Source organism: Dysidea avara, chromosome 12, assembly GCF_963678975.1.
Source record: "Dysidea avara chromosome 12, odDysAvar1.4, whole genome shotgun sequence".
NCBI lineage: Eukaryota > Metazoa > Porifera > Demospongiae > Dictyoceratida > Dysideidae > Dysidea > Dysidea avara.
The window spans coordinates 8,730,690-8,747,275 of record NC_089283.1 but is presented as its reverse complement, the minus strand read 5'-3'; the positions used below and the strand labels follow the sequence as shown (position 1 = coordinate 8,747,275).

The 16,586-nt window shown below is 37.5% G+C and overlaps 2 protein-coding genes across 7 annotated transcripts; one reads left to right on the top strand and one right to left on the bottom strand.

Moving 5' to 3' along the window:
• Positions 1-255: 255 nt before the first annotated feature.
• LOC136240772 (solute carrier family 35 member F6-like) lies at positions 256-9,111 on the bottom strand. Its single transcript, XM_066031807.1, has 3 exons — positions 8,765-9,111; positions 7,366-7,438; positions 256-1,396 (listed from the first exon to the last, which is right to left on the bottom strand). Exons 1-3 carry the CDS (start codon positions 8,917-8,919, stop codon positions 506-508), a joined length of 1,119 nt encoding a protein of 372 aa, XP_065887879.1. The 5' UTR covers positions 8,920-9,111; the 3' UTR covers positions 256-505.
• LOC136240773 (uncharacterized) lies at positions 9,072-13,801 on the top strand. 6 transcript variants are annotated; one of them, XR_010693969.1, is made up of 8 exons: positions 9,072-9,330; positions 9,884-9,954; positions 10,002-10,218; positions 10,271-10,465; positions 10,516-10,907; positions 10,985-11,028; positions 12,106-12,153; positions 13,548-13,801. XR_010693969.1 is itself a non-coding variant. In XM_066031810.1 (7 exons), exons 4-7 carry the CDS (start codon positions 10,310-10,312, stop codon positions 13,594-13,596), a joined length of 345 nt encoding a protein of 114 aa, XP_065887882.1. In that variant the 5' UTR covers positions 9,072-9,330; positions 9,884-9,954; positions 10,002-10,218; positions 10,274-10,309; the 3' UTR covers positions 13,597-13,801. The 6 variants fall into 6 exon arrangements, 3 of the variants coding, with proteins under 3 accessions (XP_065887882.1, XP_065887880.1, XP_065887881.1); XM_066031810.1 differs by lacking the exon at positions 10,985-11,028 and having other exon boundaries at positions 10,274-10,465; positions 10,516-10,607; XM_066031808.1 differs by lacking the exon at positions 10,985-11,028 and having other exon boundaries at positions 10,516-10,607.
• Positions 13,802-16,586: the final 2,785 nt, after the last annotated feature.

Genomic DNA, 16,586 nt, shown 5'->3' with positions numbered 1-16,586 from the left:
CTGTTATTAGGTTACACTTATCTGAAGGCATCAGTCTGTCAGTCAGTCAGTAGAAAATTCCACTGAATAAAAATACAAAATTTTGTTGCAACCTATTGCTCGTACTAAAGGCACTTTGGGCTTGCTTACATGTGTATAACTAACCAATACTGCCAAGATGACATGAAGGTATTGTGAGGCTGGTTTCTGGTCATTACTTTATTACAAACCTCCATCATGCCTACTATACAGACAGTACTACCATCATACTGTATGATAACAATATGGCCTCAATAATGAGGTGCTCAAAAAAATGAGGCTATGAAGTATACCTTGAAGTGATCAATAAACTGAGAACTAAATTAAGCATTACAAAATCTGTGCTATATTGGTAATGGATGTATGCACACATACACACATAAAGTTATATCAGTATAGATAGTTATAACCATTTGTTATTAAACTTAAATCATTTCTTCACCATCAGGCACACCACAGAAAGATGGCCAAATTTTCAGCTTCTTCATCACCCATGAAAGTAACACATTGTATAGTAAATACAAATTCCAACAAGAAGAACCAAAAACCCAATCAGTTGGTAAAAGTTAAATTGTTGCCACATAAAAACCAATCCAAACATCCAGATGAAAAGGGCACTTACACTGTCAAGAACTGTTCTAGTAGTAGCATTAACTTCTTTTGTTACACTCATTCCAGCAAAATTATAGAATCCACTGCTGACAGTAGCACACACAAATGCCACAATCAGTGTAGGAATGTAAACAATCTGGTTTACAGCATCAATCACATCTTCATAACGAGTATGATCTTGCCAAAAGTAACTTTCAGATGGTAAGTGCCATCGAATAAAGTACATTGGAACAAGAGCAATTCCAACAATGCCAAATCCAAAAACTCCTTCCCAGCCTACTGCTTGTAATGGAGGTATATTGTAACCTTGCACATATCTTTGTTCTGTAATCAATTGAAGAGCAACAGCTATTTGGCCTATCACAACTAACAGGTCTCCAGTAAACAAACCATTTTGATTCAAATCATAAGATGTATTTAGCAAATCTCCTAAACTGACCAGTGCTGAGCCAGTCACAACGGTCAGCATACCTACCCAGTGGTAAACTTGTAGTTTGCTTCCAAAAACTGCCACAGATAAAAGTGCTGTGAAAATAATGACTGCACCTCGCAGCATTTGATAACTTGAAGCAAATGTTAAACTGAGACCAAAATACATGGTGGATGTCCCAAGAACATTAAAAACAGCAGGAATGACAAAAACAAATGGTGAAAAATCTTGCCTCCCAAACTGAAATACCACTTTCTTGTGATAGTAGTAGTAGTAGTAGTAAACAATTTGAAACACAACTAAACAGCTTGCTTTTCCTCCAAACATTGATAGTACCTGTTTAAGTCAGCATAATAATTAATGAATTCAAAACAGCACAATTCTGCATAATCAAAGTTTATAATTTATCTACTGTAACATAATTGTAGTATGGTGTGTGGGCAGATCATCAAAGGCTGTTGCCAGTATCACAAATCAGTTGTATGCTGGTATGTAACACAGCTAAGTGTAGTGTGGGGAGATTGAGCTAGGTAGTATTTTGAAATTTTACTGTCACGATGTATCATGGGATAAATATCACAATATTACTAATTATCACTATAACATTACTCTTTTCATATTTTGTTAGGTGCTCTACCATCAAGCCTACAAAAATGACATAACTTGCAGCAGCATGATTAGATAAACAAAATTACAACATACACACGACATAACTCCATTCATTGAGATACAGAGATCAGATAAACTTCAATACAACTAAGTGTAGTGAGGATGTGTTTTGTACACCCAAGTAGTTACATGATATAAATGTAGGAGGTTTATTCCAATGCATGACTAAAAAGATGCAGACTACTAGCAATAGAAACTTTGCATCACCCACATAATGTCTTCTATAGAAATATTCCTTCCTCAATAAAACCAGCACTTTACATCATTATCATAAAGCACATATTGACAAATCTGTTAATACTTTCATATTTGCATGAATGCTCCAATTACAGTAAACTTGACTGCTCTATTAGAGTATCTTGATCTTCAAAACTTTCAAGAGGATTACTAATACCCTCTGTAGATCCTTCCTTAAATCTACAACTTGGATATTCTGATCCTTCCCTTTCCTGGAGCTACAGTGGCAGAGGAGTGATGTCGTGCCATGTTTACAGTAGGTTACAAGTATACGTATATTAATTTTATATTACAGTATTTATGGAGAACACCACAGGAATTACGATAGGACAATAATAGTGTTTCTAAGACGTTTTGATGGTACTGGTGTCATTTCATCAGAATATCATGGTTTGATGATTATATAATCAAGATACTGCCCACCCCTAGTGGGGAAAAGCCAGCACTACCTTACAACAAAGTTAACATTACACACGAGTCATATCTACAATACAGCGGTTCTCTAAAGTAATCATCACAATATCTATTTTAGCCTACTATTACACAACTACAATCCTTGTTACAATGTTATGTTTGCATCCTTGCAAAAATTATAGTTGAACATAAACAATTCATTGGAAGACAGTGGGTCTGTTGAGGATTAGTAGTACAGTGATTACTTGTGACTAGGTCTTGAGTTTTCTCTTCTCAGTGGAACATAAGGTGAAGACGTATAACTAGCAGCTGCTTGACTTCTCACCACATCAGAGTACAGCAGGTTGCAGGTGGATAGTGTGAATTGTACTCTGGATCAGGCCTTGGTGTTCCAAAACAATGCTTATGCCAAATGTGGTGAACAAGAAGTGTGTTTGTAGATACTCTGAATTCATATATAGTGCTAAACACACCAATAATATGTGTGGATCCTGCCATTAACAAGCTACTTTCTTAGTTGTACCAGTTTTAACAGCCTACATGTGAGGGTCCTTGGCAGAGCACTCCATTTTGTAGAAATGTTGTTAAGGCCAGAAGCCATTCTGCAAAGCAAGAGAATATTTTTGGAAAGGGCTACATTGATTACAGAAAGCTGTTCATCTGATTGTTGGACTGTCTGTAAGTCTACAGCTACATACAACAGAATATCCTACGCGGACTTGTGTATAGGATTTTGTGCTAATGACACACAGATGGCATTGCAAGTTCCAACAGATGAATAACACTGGTGTGGTGATGTGAGATGGTGAAGTCATCAACAATATTACTGGTGGAATCTTGTGGATAGAACTTTCTGTAGCAGGGATAGTGCTGATGTTCCCTATTGCTCACACTGATACCACAAACGTGCACTTTGGCATCAAGCAAACAACCCACAATCCGGTAGCAGACAACAGTAAATTCATGTGTGACAGTGAAGGTGCCTAAGCGTGTGGCTCAGCCTAAGAGTGTGGCTCAGCCTAAGAATGTGGCTCAGCCTGCAATGACTAAGGGAGTCCCTGTGGCACTAACATTAGAAATACTGATATGGCTAGGCATTAAATTCCAGTGAAGAACAGGTATAGCAGCACAACCATAACCATGCAATTGCTGCATTCTCTTTGCATTGTTGAAGCACAATACTAGATTATCTAGTTAAAAGTGTCTGCTCTGGATGGAGTAATGCTTGTATAATCAATATAAGCACTGTTGCAAGGAAAGATGGTCTGGATTGTTGTCCATGACTTACAGCAACAAATTTAATGTAGGGAAGGAGAGAGATCTACGTATAGGGGTGATGTGAGTTTTTACTCTTTCACATACGTATCAATTAAGCACTTTTAATTTCACAATCCTCTACAAAAACACATGGTTTGTGTTTTCCAACAGGTGGTAAATATAAGTCAAGGTTGTGGCCAGCCACCCACCTTTCAGGCTGGCCTTTTGAAGAGCAGTGATGTCATTTGATATGTGCAACAGCTTGGCTTAGCATGCTCATGCTGCCTTCCTTGTTGATGGATGGGTGGCTTGTTGTATGATTTATCAGTGATCTTTCTGGGATAATGATAATTGCGTCTGGCCCATTTCCAGTGATTCAAGGCAATTTGTAGTTGTTGTTTTTTGCCCTGATGATTCTTACATAGAGGACTACCCCAGTTAATGCAATCTTCTATGTTAATGGTAGGCAAACATCTTTTCTGCAGTGTTATTTCAAAAGTACCATACACCACACCACCACAGCAACTTAATACAAACCATGAATTTGTCAATAGTGACATTTAGCTAACAAACACCAGGGGCAGATAGAGAACTTTTAAAAGATGTTTCCAGGACTCAGATGCAGGAGTATGGGGGTGCAGCTCCAGATGCTGGCAAGTATTTAATTTATATTGCTTGACATTTAACAAAAACAAAACTACTGTAGCTATAGCTTTTGAACCACTGATGTTCACTACCGTATAGCGGGTTATTTTCGAAACAGAAATTTTCGTACAAGAAGCAAAATATGAATTTCGAAAGATTTTAATTTCGAAGAGTGCATATTTCGAAGTCCGGATGGATTTCAAATACCTGAACGGAAAATCGTGTCATAAATTATGAAGATGCGTGAATGTTTGCCGAAAACTGACTTACTGATGGAATAATCCCCATTCCTGTGCACTGGAGAGAAGACTGAGGAAGTCTCGGGTGGAGTGAACTCACTGGCACGATCATGCCACGCTCGATCATAGCTAGCTCATAGTATCCTAATCACCATAGATTATAGAGCAGACGGCACCAATTACCATTCTGGATCACCTGTTTTCTGGTTATTGGTACAGTAATGATACAGTTTACCCATTATCATCAGCAATACTGAGCTAAAACTCGAGGAATACACGAACGAATCACCAAAAGCCGGTTAGACGGTTGCTTTCACTTGTGGGAATTTATTTTCGAAAAACAACTGGACGTGGGAATTTATTTTCGAAGAGAAGGGCCTCTTCGAAATATCCGAAAATAAAAACCTTTCGAAAATTACCAGCTATACGGTATTATCATCTAATGCCACCACTGTCTGAGTGCTTCTTGAACATCTGCAATGCACAAATACAATGGCGTCTTCACTAGCTTATTAGAATCTAGAAAGGGCACAATACTAACAGTATATATATACACTCTATCTTCGTGTAGTAAGTATGAAATCAATTCACACTCATTAAACCATGTCCGGTTAAAATATCAATACTTTCCATATTCTGGTAGAAAACTTAAAAGCGCTGAGTAAAATACAATGGGACTTCAGTGCTTAAAACTTCATCTGAGATAAAGACTTCTTCCAATAAGTTATTTGCCACCCTTGCAGGTTACTCTGAACCTACAAATAAATTTGCAGCCAGGCTACTATAGCTAGTGCTAGCATTTATACAGCAATAGTTATGTAGTTGGATGTCAGTGTCTAGGATAGATAGGTCTCAGTATCTATTTACTGAATCCTTACATCAGGGTTTGCTTATTTAGCTAGCCATAGCTACACTATAGCTACCTCACCGTAAGTCCACAATGATTCTACTCATCAACTCTTTGCTTCTTCATGCTTGGCATTTGTCCTTCATTACCACTACTACCATCAACTCTGCATGAAGTCTTGGAATGCGTACTACCAATAGCTAATCAGTATGCAAACTAAATAATGGGCATTAATTAGAAGTTTACAAAATTGGGATGTGTTTCTTAAGTTTTGCTGCAAGGAAGTGATAGTATCAGTTGGCTGATGAGTACTGTGAGTATTTGTGTGTTCCAGAACCTCGGAACCCCCCACCCACTGGCCCCTAAAATCACCCCTGAAACACTATTAATTTTTAATTGTTATAATTTGACAACATTCTTTTGCTCTGAATGGCTGACTGAATGGACAGCATATATGGCTTGGCTGAATGGCATAGATACACCTCACACTCATTCATGTGAATTACCTACCAATGTATTAGCTATTCACCAAAACAATAGCATCATTCCTTGGACATAGTTTTCTTAAGCTTTGCGTTCTTTATTAGAAATGAGCACCTTTGATCTGTACATATCCCCATACCACAAAACAGTACCTATTCAGTTTGCATCTGGTTTACACTTTCCCTCAGGCATGCAGCCCTTGAGCATCATGTTTACAAATGAACACCTTATGGCAGTTATGGATGTGCTCAACTATTACATGTATACACCACAAATACATGAATAGATTTAAAAGTATGAAAAAGTACGTATAAATTATTTTAATGTTTCAACGTAACACAGGAACCAGCCTATATTGCTTTGAATTTCAAAATTCTACCTAATGCTCATAATTATGTTCAATATTCATACCTCTGTTTCCAAGTTTGAATTTGAGCTTTCTGTTTACAATAACAACTAACTATTGGCTTGTGAGGATTTAAAGACATACATATATTGCTGCCTATAAAATTTTTTATCAATGTAGCTGCTTTGTGAAATAATTGAGTCATGTCATTGCATGACAGTTCTATTAGAGTTATTAACTGTATTATTCACAGTGTCCTATAGAATGACATACAGTGGTCAATGGTTAGGCTATGCACAGTAGCCTACTGTTTCTTTGCTAAGAAGCACCTACCTTGTGGCTTATAGGTGGAAATTATGCATCATGGATTGTGATTATGCAAAAGCCAGCATAAATAGAACACTAGGCATTTATTAGGATAATGACATTTGAATTATTAGAGAAGACCCTTGTATTGTACCAGGAGCTCATAAATGCTGCAAGGTGCAAACTGTACATGTGTGTATTGTTAACTTTGTTGTAAGATAGTGCCGGCTCTCTACATTTGGTGAAAGGAGTGGGATATTACACGACAGACTGAACTAATAAGCTATGGTAAAGAATAGTACATGTATTTACAAAGGCAATTTGGCACCAATGAAAAGTAACCATTGTTCTTTCTTTGAATTCACTTTTAGACTATGTGAAGGTGAAAAGGTTGGGTTTACCCTTCACACACCGAGGATTTTGAACTGGTCACTAATGCGAAAGAACGGATACTGATAAAAGAAGTTGACAAAAGAAGGTTTTCTAGTGATGACAAAAGTGGGGCTCCTGTAACATCGACTCAACTGTTTATGTCATGCTCTCAACATCCAGGAGACAGGATTTTAGGTTTTGTTGCAGAATTAAAGAAACTGTTTAATTAGTTAAGCACACACAACTGAAGACTACCCATCCTTCATATTACTGCAACATTTCCTAAGGCTTTACTTCTGCTTATTTTGTGCCAGTTATTGCTACAAGGGAAACCCAACACATTGGTTCAAGCTGTCAAGGATATTGCAAATACTTATTATGCTCTCTGTGGGGAAACTGGTAACACCCATGAAGTGAATATAATTCATCTATGCATAACTATTTACGAACATTATAAAAACATGTGCATAATTTATATTAAGTTAAATACCTGCACATAAGGATGTAAAAAGAAATGCTCAGCCTTTGGATTAGTTCCTCTTGCAAGAATTGTATCAGCCCACCTATAATTATATGACACACTCAGCAAAATATCGTACAGGAAAACCGAGGGATGCAATTCACAGTTTGCACATACCCAATAGCTAAGCACAGTTTTCTGTTGTGATCTTGCCACACAAAGTTTACTAGTATAATTATAACCAAATTCAGCAGAACTACATGCAAGTAGGGCTGAGCGATAGTGAAATTTTCACTGTCCGAACGATATCAAGACTGATAGTGATAATTCACCTATTTCCTATTAGTTGCCTTCAATGAGAGTTGTAAGGAGGGATGTACCCATGCATGTATTTTGCATAAGATATTAAACAGCCTTTTAGGCTGATTCTTGTTCAGTATTTTGCAGATATTTCTCTGTATTTTACTTGTTAATTACTGTCCGATAGTAAATTTTCAAGCGGTATAGGCGATACAGATAGTGATACTATCCCGATATGCACATGCTATCCCCAGCCCTACATGCAAGTACATGAACAGATTGGGCACATGATTTATTTAAATCCGGTGTAGCTTGCTATGGTCGAAACCTCATGTAGCACAACATTTTTCACCAAGAATGTTGTGCCTTTTATCATTAGTTGGCTATCCCCTAGTGTGTATATCCAAAAATTTCAACAGATTTTTCTATAGTAAGCATTATAAGTGGTGGGTGGGGAATTGTATATTGGTTGAAAAGATGCTGTAAGGCCGCAGGTTTAATATAGAGCTCCCAAGACCTCCAGACACAAGGGAACAGAAAACTTCTCACACATTGTATAAGGATGCTCAGGTCATCATACCTATATATTAAATATTATGTTGCGTGAGCCCTATAGCTTCTGACTCAGATTATTCAATGCCAGAGGGAAAATAAAAATGATGATCATGTGTTGGTCATTGAAAGTTTTTGTTGTTCGAGGGTTAGCCCCAACAGTGAAAATTTTATCCTTGATGTTAGACCTACTGTCTCCATGTATTATTTGGGGTTGTTTGTAAATCCGTAAAATATTTATTACAACATTGCTCAACCTCAAAATATTCTCTCCTTGAAATAATTATTTAGGCTAACAGTATCCCTATACTTTCAAACCAACCTACCAACCCAAATTTGATAACTTTTTATCCATGGATTTCATTTGGCTATCGGCATGTTATACAGTGGTATACAGCAGCTGGTATACAAAATTCTTTACAATTGTGATAGCCTGGACAACATACAGTATTGCTTATGATACTTATGTCACATGTCAGTATAATATAAACAACATGGAGTGCTCAGTCAATTTATGAATCAGGCCTTACTGCCAAAAGCGAGGCCAAAAGCTTAAATTTTTAACATGCTGACTTACTTAACTGCCAATACATTAATGGTTCCTGCAGACACCATTAACACTGATACAAAGATCTTGAACAAAGCTCTTCTCCTCATATAAAGTATAGCTGCTGCAAACTGTGGTTGCTGTAGGCGTGCAATGGCATAGTAACTTCCCGGGCTTTCTTCCATCAGAGGCCGTTTATCAGAATTTCCTACTTGAAAGGATTCTTAGAGTAGATATTTCCAAACTACCGATTTTTCACATATATATATTTGCTAACCAAATTACACCCCTTCAACAAGTGTTTCACAAGATGCTGTTCTAGTACGCATGGTTTCCAATCTCGTTATGTACAGACTTGCTCAACCACAAAATTGCGTAATACCGGAAACAAAATAATATCACGTGACGATGGTTGTAACACCGGTAATGCGAGAGACCTTTTATCGATAAGGCGATTCTAATGGATTCAGGAGTCATAAAGGAGTTCACCCTCAGGCTCAAGCTTACCTTTTCTTCGTGTTCCAGCATATGTGTTGTACTGTGGCCGCTACTGAAGGTTGCCACCCGTGGTGCTGATGACCGGTGAGCTCTTGAAGGTACAACTAGTGTTCTGTGTTCAAATAGTCTTTATACCCTTTTCACCTGTTGAGCCTATCATGTTAAAATTGCACCCAGAAATAGTGCAATGTTATGGGTGTAACATGACCAAATTTCAGCTTATTCACAAGTCAAGTTAGGCCAGGCAAAAACTTAATTGTTTTGCATCCCCTCCTGCATCCCTTTTACCCACTGCCTCTAATTTCATTATTGCTGTTATCAATCACAAGCAACACTGTTTCCTCTTCTATAACCAGTTGCAATTACACCAGGTGTGTTTACTTCAAGTAAGCTGGGTTAATAATGAGCAAAGACAAGTGTGAATTCACCAAGTCAGAAATTAAATTTCTAGGCCAACCAGTTAATCACGTACATCCTGATCCTGACAAAATACACGTTATCAGAGACACAAAAGCAAGCACCAACTAATATTCGTCAGTTTTTAGGTATGATCAATCAATTGATCAAATTTTCATACGTACGTCTGTGTATATAATGTGTGTAGGTCTGTACTGCCTGTATAATATTGCACATTTATGAATTACCATTCAGAGTTTGGCTGGCAGAAGAACCTCAAAGGCTGCAAGAAGGAGATTAAGAGTCTCTCATTGATTGAGAATGCTGTTAGTAACTGTGATGTTACTTGTTACTTAGTTACCTAATCACCTAGGTGACACATGTAGCCTTCCTCAAGGCCAACTACAAGTACTCTATTGTAAAAGTGTCAAGCTGTTAACCTCAGCTCCAAAGCCACCATCACTAGCTGACGCTGGTCGCTTCAACAATCTTGGTTGTCTACACAATTGCATGGGCAAGTACAGTTTGGCATCTTACTACTTCAGCTCTATGATGCCCTCAATGACTTTCCACCATATCATTGGAGAAAGGTAGGTGAGTGGGTGGGTGTGTCCTGTGTTGTCATGTGATCTGTGGTTGTAGCAGCACTGTCAGGTCGTCCATTGCCAGTACTGGGGGTAAATGGTCGTCGAGTGTTGTTATATAATCTTGGACTGCAACAACTATATGCTGGTCAACCAACTGTTGCATTCACTTCTTTATTGGAAGCTGTACAAGTGTTTCAATCCACACTTGTGGCTTCAGCTGGCTGAGACATCAATAGTGGATTACAATAAGGTTGTTATGGTGACCGTTACCATGGTACGTAATTGTTATAATACTTGCAGGCACAGATGGTCTATGCAAAGCAGCAGTATTACCATAGTCAAACTGTAGTTGGAGCTGGTTTCCATCAAGTTTTGTTGTCATGCCGATGGAGGTAGGTCACTTATCACATGACGGATCATCATCAGCCATATATGCCAACCCCATCATTTTACTTTGCTAACATCTGTCTGTGTAATGCTCTCTACTTGCTACCTCCACTGCCACAGCAACCAATGAGACTACATTATATCTGAGTTGCCATGTCCACCACTCCATGGTGATGCTATGATGCCACAAGGGTGTCCATTCTGGCAAACAGTTCTTATATTTTGTTATGTCAAGGTGACCCGGTGTCTTTACTACTCTACAGTAAACAACTTCTGACCATTCCTTCACTGTCATTTCCACTGATGTAAGTGTCATATTGACAAGAAAGCTATGGGCTATGTAGTTAGTGTTGTTACATGGACGTAACTTTTAACCTCACAGTTGTGAATGTAGCTTAGACAACCACTTCAGTCAACTCACCAATGGTAATGAATATAGATATGAATGTTTCATAAATTTGTTGTACCATGTTGTCTTGAGTTATGGCCCAGGTGTGTTTAACTTTAAGCGGCTTTTCACCCCGGCCAGTAAACAAGTCTGGTGACTATACAAGATTATCATTTCTATACAAGTTCAACATTCTCATATTTCTTTTAATAACTTCAGTGTTTTACTCTAGTCTCCTTGATGTGTTCCACGGTGTAAGGTAGTTTACTGTATGAAATATTCTTTTACTTCATCCTTCAAGATGCTACACAGAATTGTTAGAAATTATAACTACACTAAATGTTCAGTTGAGACCTGATATTTATTCAAACTTCTTTTTATACCCTACTTACTAAGAAGGCTGGCTATCATTTTACAGCACAGCAAATGGCACTTGGACGGTGGCAAAACATAAGTACTAGTTCTTAAAAGGCATTTATTTGGCTAACCTTTATAGTAATAGATAGCTTGATTTGGAGTATTTCATGACCTCCTGCTCACATGGAAATCCAAATTTTTGTAGATGAGAAACAAGTAATCAAGTTTGCCTTACCTGTACAGTTCTTGTCAAATTGCTACCATGATTTTCATACATTAGCGTTTTACCCTTAATGGATTTTGCTAATCAATCAATTAATAAGAGTGGGTGCCAGGTACATGTAATTGAAAATGTTGTAAGACACCCTTTTGCAGATCCAGTCACATATAACGTCAGGGTTGAATATTTAGTAGCATATCCATCACTTAAGGCAAATAAATAATTCTTACCCTATGACTTATAAATCCCGGATTTAGAGGGCAGTGAAAACTCACTGGAAATATTCTTTGTAAGACTTCACCACTATTTAGAATATTAACTTACATTGTTTTAAGCTGTTACATACATTGTATCATTTACTACAACATTTTTAAAAAACCTTCTGTTAATATCTTGGGTGATGTATTACATGCTTGGCCCTGTCCATCATCAGGTGTCCCCTATTCAAAGTTTCCATTAGTGCATCACTTGTGGCATCCTAATGCAGGTTTAGAGTAGCAATTGATGTTATTATGAAGTATGTTCCTCTCCAAATCAGGTGTTTACAGCAAGCAGGTACTCTTCCACTGGAGTCTATACTACTGAGGTAATAATCCTGTTAGTATAATGACATCATCTGTTTGGAACGAGAAGGTACACATACTGGACTGGGCTACTGGAATGGACTACTGGACTGGGATTTTTTGCTTCATGATTCATTTTTCAACACTTTTTGTTAAGCACATTGGCTATTACACCTTCTTCAATACAACTGCCCACTTGTTTTCATTGGCATGTCCCAAAACTGTGGTGTATGGTATGGGCAATATATTTCTTAGAAATGCCAAATGTGCAAACATACAATGATGCTAAGCCAATTAATGCGTACATAAACACAGTAGTTGACTAGTGGCTGTAGTAGTGGTACATCACACAGTACACATTATTACAACTTGCTAGTATACTGCACAATGCAGCAGCTACCATGTACGGATGTAATTAGATTATAATACCTAGCTAGATCATTTCATCCCAAGCTCCTGAAAATATTTATCTTTGTGCAAATGCAGTTAATCTAGATTATCTAATTTTTGTATGGTTTACACTAGGGAAAGGCATTAAAATGTTTGCTATCAATGTACACATTCAACTTTATAAGCAAGTCATGCTATGCTATGTAAGTGGTCTATAGGGTGCATTGTTGGAGTACATAGGCATTTCTGAGGAATATGTTTTCATTAACACAACAACTAACAGCACATTCCTGTACTGTGACAATTAAAGACAAAAAGTGAATCACCAGCCCAATGAAATTAAAAACCAAAAATCAGTAGTCCATTCTAGTGATCCAGTCCACTGTTTGTACCTTCCCAAGTGGCATGCTAACAGCTGGCCTTTGTGTGGGTGTGCAGTTGGCCGTAGGTTTACGTGAAGTTGGCATGGGAAAATTGTTTACGTATGTGTATTTGTCCACACTCACTTGAGCAAAATATTTTGAAACTGAAAGAATGACGGAAGGCACTGGATAGTTACAGTAGCAATATATTTAAATATGGCCAATCAATTTTATTGATTATGAACACCAGGAACTTTAAAAAGTTTATGGTGATGTATAAGACTACCAAGAGTGTTTTAGCCTGTATAATAAATGATTATGTGAAGTACGTAACACAGATATTCAAGTAATTTTTTTATTTTGGGTTGCCTTTACTAGTTGGTGTATTTAGCCTTTTCAGCCAGTATACCAATGAAAATATTTTCATATTACTATTTTCAAAATCAATGAAATATCCATGCTATTTCATACAATCATTCATTAAGGGCCAACGCATCAATCAATAACTCCGCAATACTGTTATTTACTCTTGGGTGATATATTTCGCTATAATCACCCACCCATTTGATTATTTCTTACCATTTATTCTGTGTACAGATGTGTGAACACAATGTCAACCATCAAACACATTCCATCCACTTATTCATAATAATGATCACCCACAGGGTAACAGAGTTACTACCTCAAATTGATTACACTAGTACAGTATGGTGAGGCTCCTGCACACGAAACACCAGATTCATATACTAGCTATGGAGGTTGAGGACAGATGTTATGGAGCAGTGAAGACTGATGAGAACATGTCAGCTACTGACACTTGGATTGGCTGGCTAGCTTTTACTCTAATGTGATTAAATGCATGTATGTAAACATTGTTCATGTTTGTATGGTGATGTCTCATCCATAGTTGCATGGTGTACACAGCATAAGAGGACACATCTGTTTCTATTCTGTTTAGTGTTGCACAGATAATTGGATCGGTTATCAGAAAAACCATATATTGGCTGTGTTTTTGTACGTATAACGGTATCGGATGGGTCTCAAGATGAAAAAAAGCAGCATACACAGGTATGTGTATTTATTTAAAATACATGCTAATAATATGCATCAAATGATGTTTACAAATGCATTAAGTTGCATTTTCAATATTGCTTTTACCGCTTCCATGTACTGTCAGCTGTTTTTGTAGCAATGCTACCACTGTAAATAAATCGGTCCTTCACAATCAAACTTCTAATAAAAATTGCTACAAAATAGACATGTTGTGCAATATCAGATTGGCTACATTTATCAGCTTGAAAATATCCATTATCGGTTATCGGTAAATCTTATATCAGTGCAACACTACTTCTGTTTCTACCGGTCAAGGGATGAGCTGCGATGACATGTAAATGATTGTAACACGCAGGTACAATGTATCTGACCTGTCACAGCACCCATCAGACTCGTACATTTCTGACAAGTACAGTGTAAGATATTTTTCTCTTCCTCATCCTAAACTGTCTCAAAATACTTGTGTTGTAGCTTTATTATCAAGACAATGACCAGTACAAGCACATTATTAATATAGTGCTGCCTGACATGAGGTACACCTTAGACTCAAGAAATTTCGTTAGTTATCCTCTGAGTAATGCCTAGCTACAATGAAGTAACGAAGTCTACTGAATGAAGCTTATTCACCAGCTTCTTACTTATAACCAAGATTTGCACATTGTCCAACAACGCAATCATGTCACGTTATAAAGTGGTAGTTTCACATGTGACAGCTTAAGGCTGTGGACACAAAGTAATATAATATGTAATATTATTATAGTTACTTTATTTATGAGTAATATGTAACTGTAACTAAATAGTTCAGTTGCATGTAATATGTAACTAGTTACTTTTACTAAGTAACTTGCCCAACACTGGTCATGAAGTATACCTTAACTATGTTAGGGAAACCTACCATATAAGCCAAGGAGGAAATTTTTCGTGGTTTTGGGGGTTATCAGCGAAATTTTCAACCTTGAAATATTTAGACCTCCATATAGTCCAATACATTTGGGAAGTGTTTGCAAATCCGCAAAATTTTTATTTTTAGCAACATTGCTCAACCTCGAAATATTTGTCCCTCAAAATATTTAGGCTATACAGTACTTGACATGGTCACTATAATGAGGTGTTCTTATTACTGAGGTCATAAAATACATCTACGCTATGTGTGATATGTATTTAACATGGCTGGAGTCCTAAATGGCCACGTATAGTTAAGGGTTCAACTTTCCAAGGTTTTACCTTCTAATCATCTAATTCTTGCTCATTCTTTCCATTCAACGTATCATCCATGAGCTCCACATCTTAGCACCCACCCTGGCAAACCTTTACTATAATCCTCACTGCAACAAAGGAACAAGCAACTGATCCTAACGTTTTGACTAACCAACATTAACAATAATCAGTTCTACTCTATGTAATATAATGAATACCACATTGGATGATTTACTGTCTGTCCTAGACTTCATGCTCCACATATTGGTCAGTCTAATAGTTAAGTACATGCCCACACACTGTATATACAATCTACTTTAAGATCTGCAAGCATTAACCAAACTGGTGCCAGCAATTAAAATGCTCTGTTGACAGTCAGCTTGGATACTACGAGCAGCCCTTGATGAGTTGTGGTACAGTTATCTACCATTGACATCACTGCGGCGATTGAGGCAAACGGCACAAGACTATGACACAGCACACAAGTGCTCCACCTTACAATCAACTGCTAGCATCTCCCACCAGGCCCACACATGCCAGTAATAATCTCAACAATGTCACCATTGGCCTTCACAAGGGCCCCTGGTACACAACACCACTGTAATGTGACTGGTACACTTCACAAGGCCACTGATATACAATCAAAATAGAAAGTCCTTCTTATCAAGAAATAAATTATTTCTAAATGAAAAGTGGCTTATAAGGCCACAAACTTTCTCATCCTCCTGTAGCAGTACTCAAAATAGCAGTGCAGGAGGGTAGATTTTTATTGTATTTTTTACTAACTAGATAGTTTACTTAGCTAGCTAAAATGACTCAAAATGTAAATTTCTTAGACTTCTCTAGCAAGGTACAAACTATAAAAGGTGCTAATTGGCATCCCTTAGCCACCAGTGGTACAAAAAATCCTTGATAAGGTAAGTAAAACGGCAATGCAGGTGGGGATGATAATCTAATATGTGGCCTAATGAATCAATGTTTGAACATCCGGCCACTACACTGACCACACAATCCATTTGTGTGAGTGTGGCAGATGGGTGACATCAGTTTATGCCTATCACTGGTTACAGAGCTATACTAGAAGCTTGAAATTATAATCCTATTGGTATACATACCTGTCATTAGAAATAATTCCCACCATGGCTCTGCACTTAGAATATTTTTTAAATTACATACTGAACACCCGGATAAGTGCATAAAAGATTAGCTGGTTAAACTGTTCCAGTGATCATGCCTAAGTGTAATGATAAAGGTGTGCATATACAATGTTAATGTTATTATCTGCTTTACCAGTTAAGCACTGAACACACTGATAGAATACTGAGTCTCCTACTTCCTCAGTTGTTGTAGAATAGCTTACCGGTCATCAGCACCACGTGTGCCAACCTTCCACAGTACAACACATATGCTGGAACACGAAGAAACGGTAAGCTTGAGCCTGAGGGTGAACTCCT

Excerpts from the sequence above, each read along its gene's own strand:
- LOC136240772 (XM_066031807.1), bottom strand. The coding sequence starts at position 8,919 with ATGGAAGAAAGCCCGGGAAGTTACTATGCCATTGCACGCCTACAGCAA. Across the intron at positions 7,439-8,764 it reads ATTAATGTATTGGCAGTTAA|GTGGGCTGATACAATTCTTG; the intron begins GTAAGTCAGCAT and ends ATATAATTATAG. Across the intron at positions 1,397-7,365 it reads TTTTACATCCTTATGTGCAG|GTACTATCAATGTTTGGAGG; the intron begins GTATTTAACTTA and ends TGACTTAAACAG.
- LOC136240773 (XM_066031810.1), top strand. The coding sequence starts at position 10,310 with ATGGTCGTCGAGTGTTGTTATATAATCTTGGACTGCAACAACTATATG. Across the intron at positions 10,608-12,105 it reads TTGTTGTCATGCCGATGGAG|GTGTTTACAGCAAGCAGGTA; the intron begins GTAGGTCACTTA and ends TCTCCAAATCAG. Across the intron at positions 12,154-13,547 it reads CTGGAGTCTATACTACTGAG|GGTAACAGAGTTACTACCTC; the intron begins GTAATAATCCTG and ends GATCACCCACAG.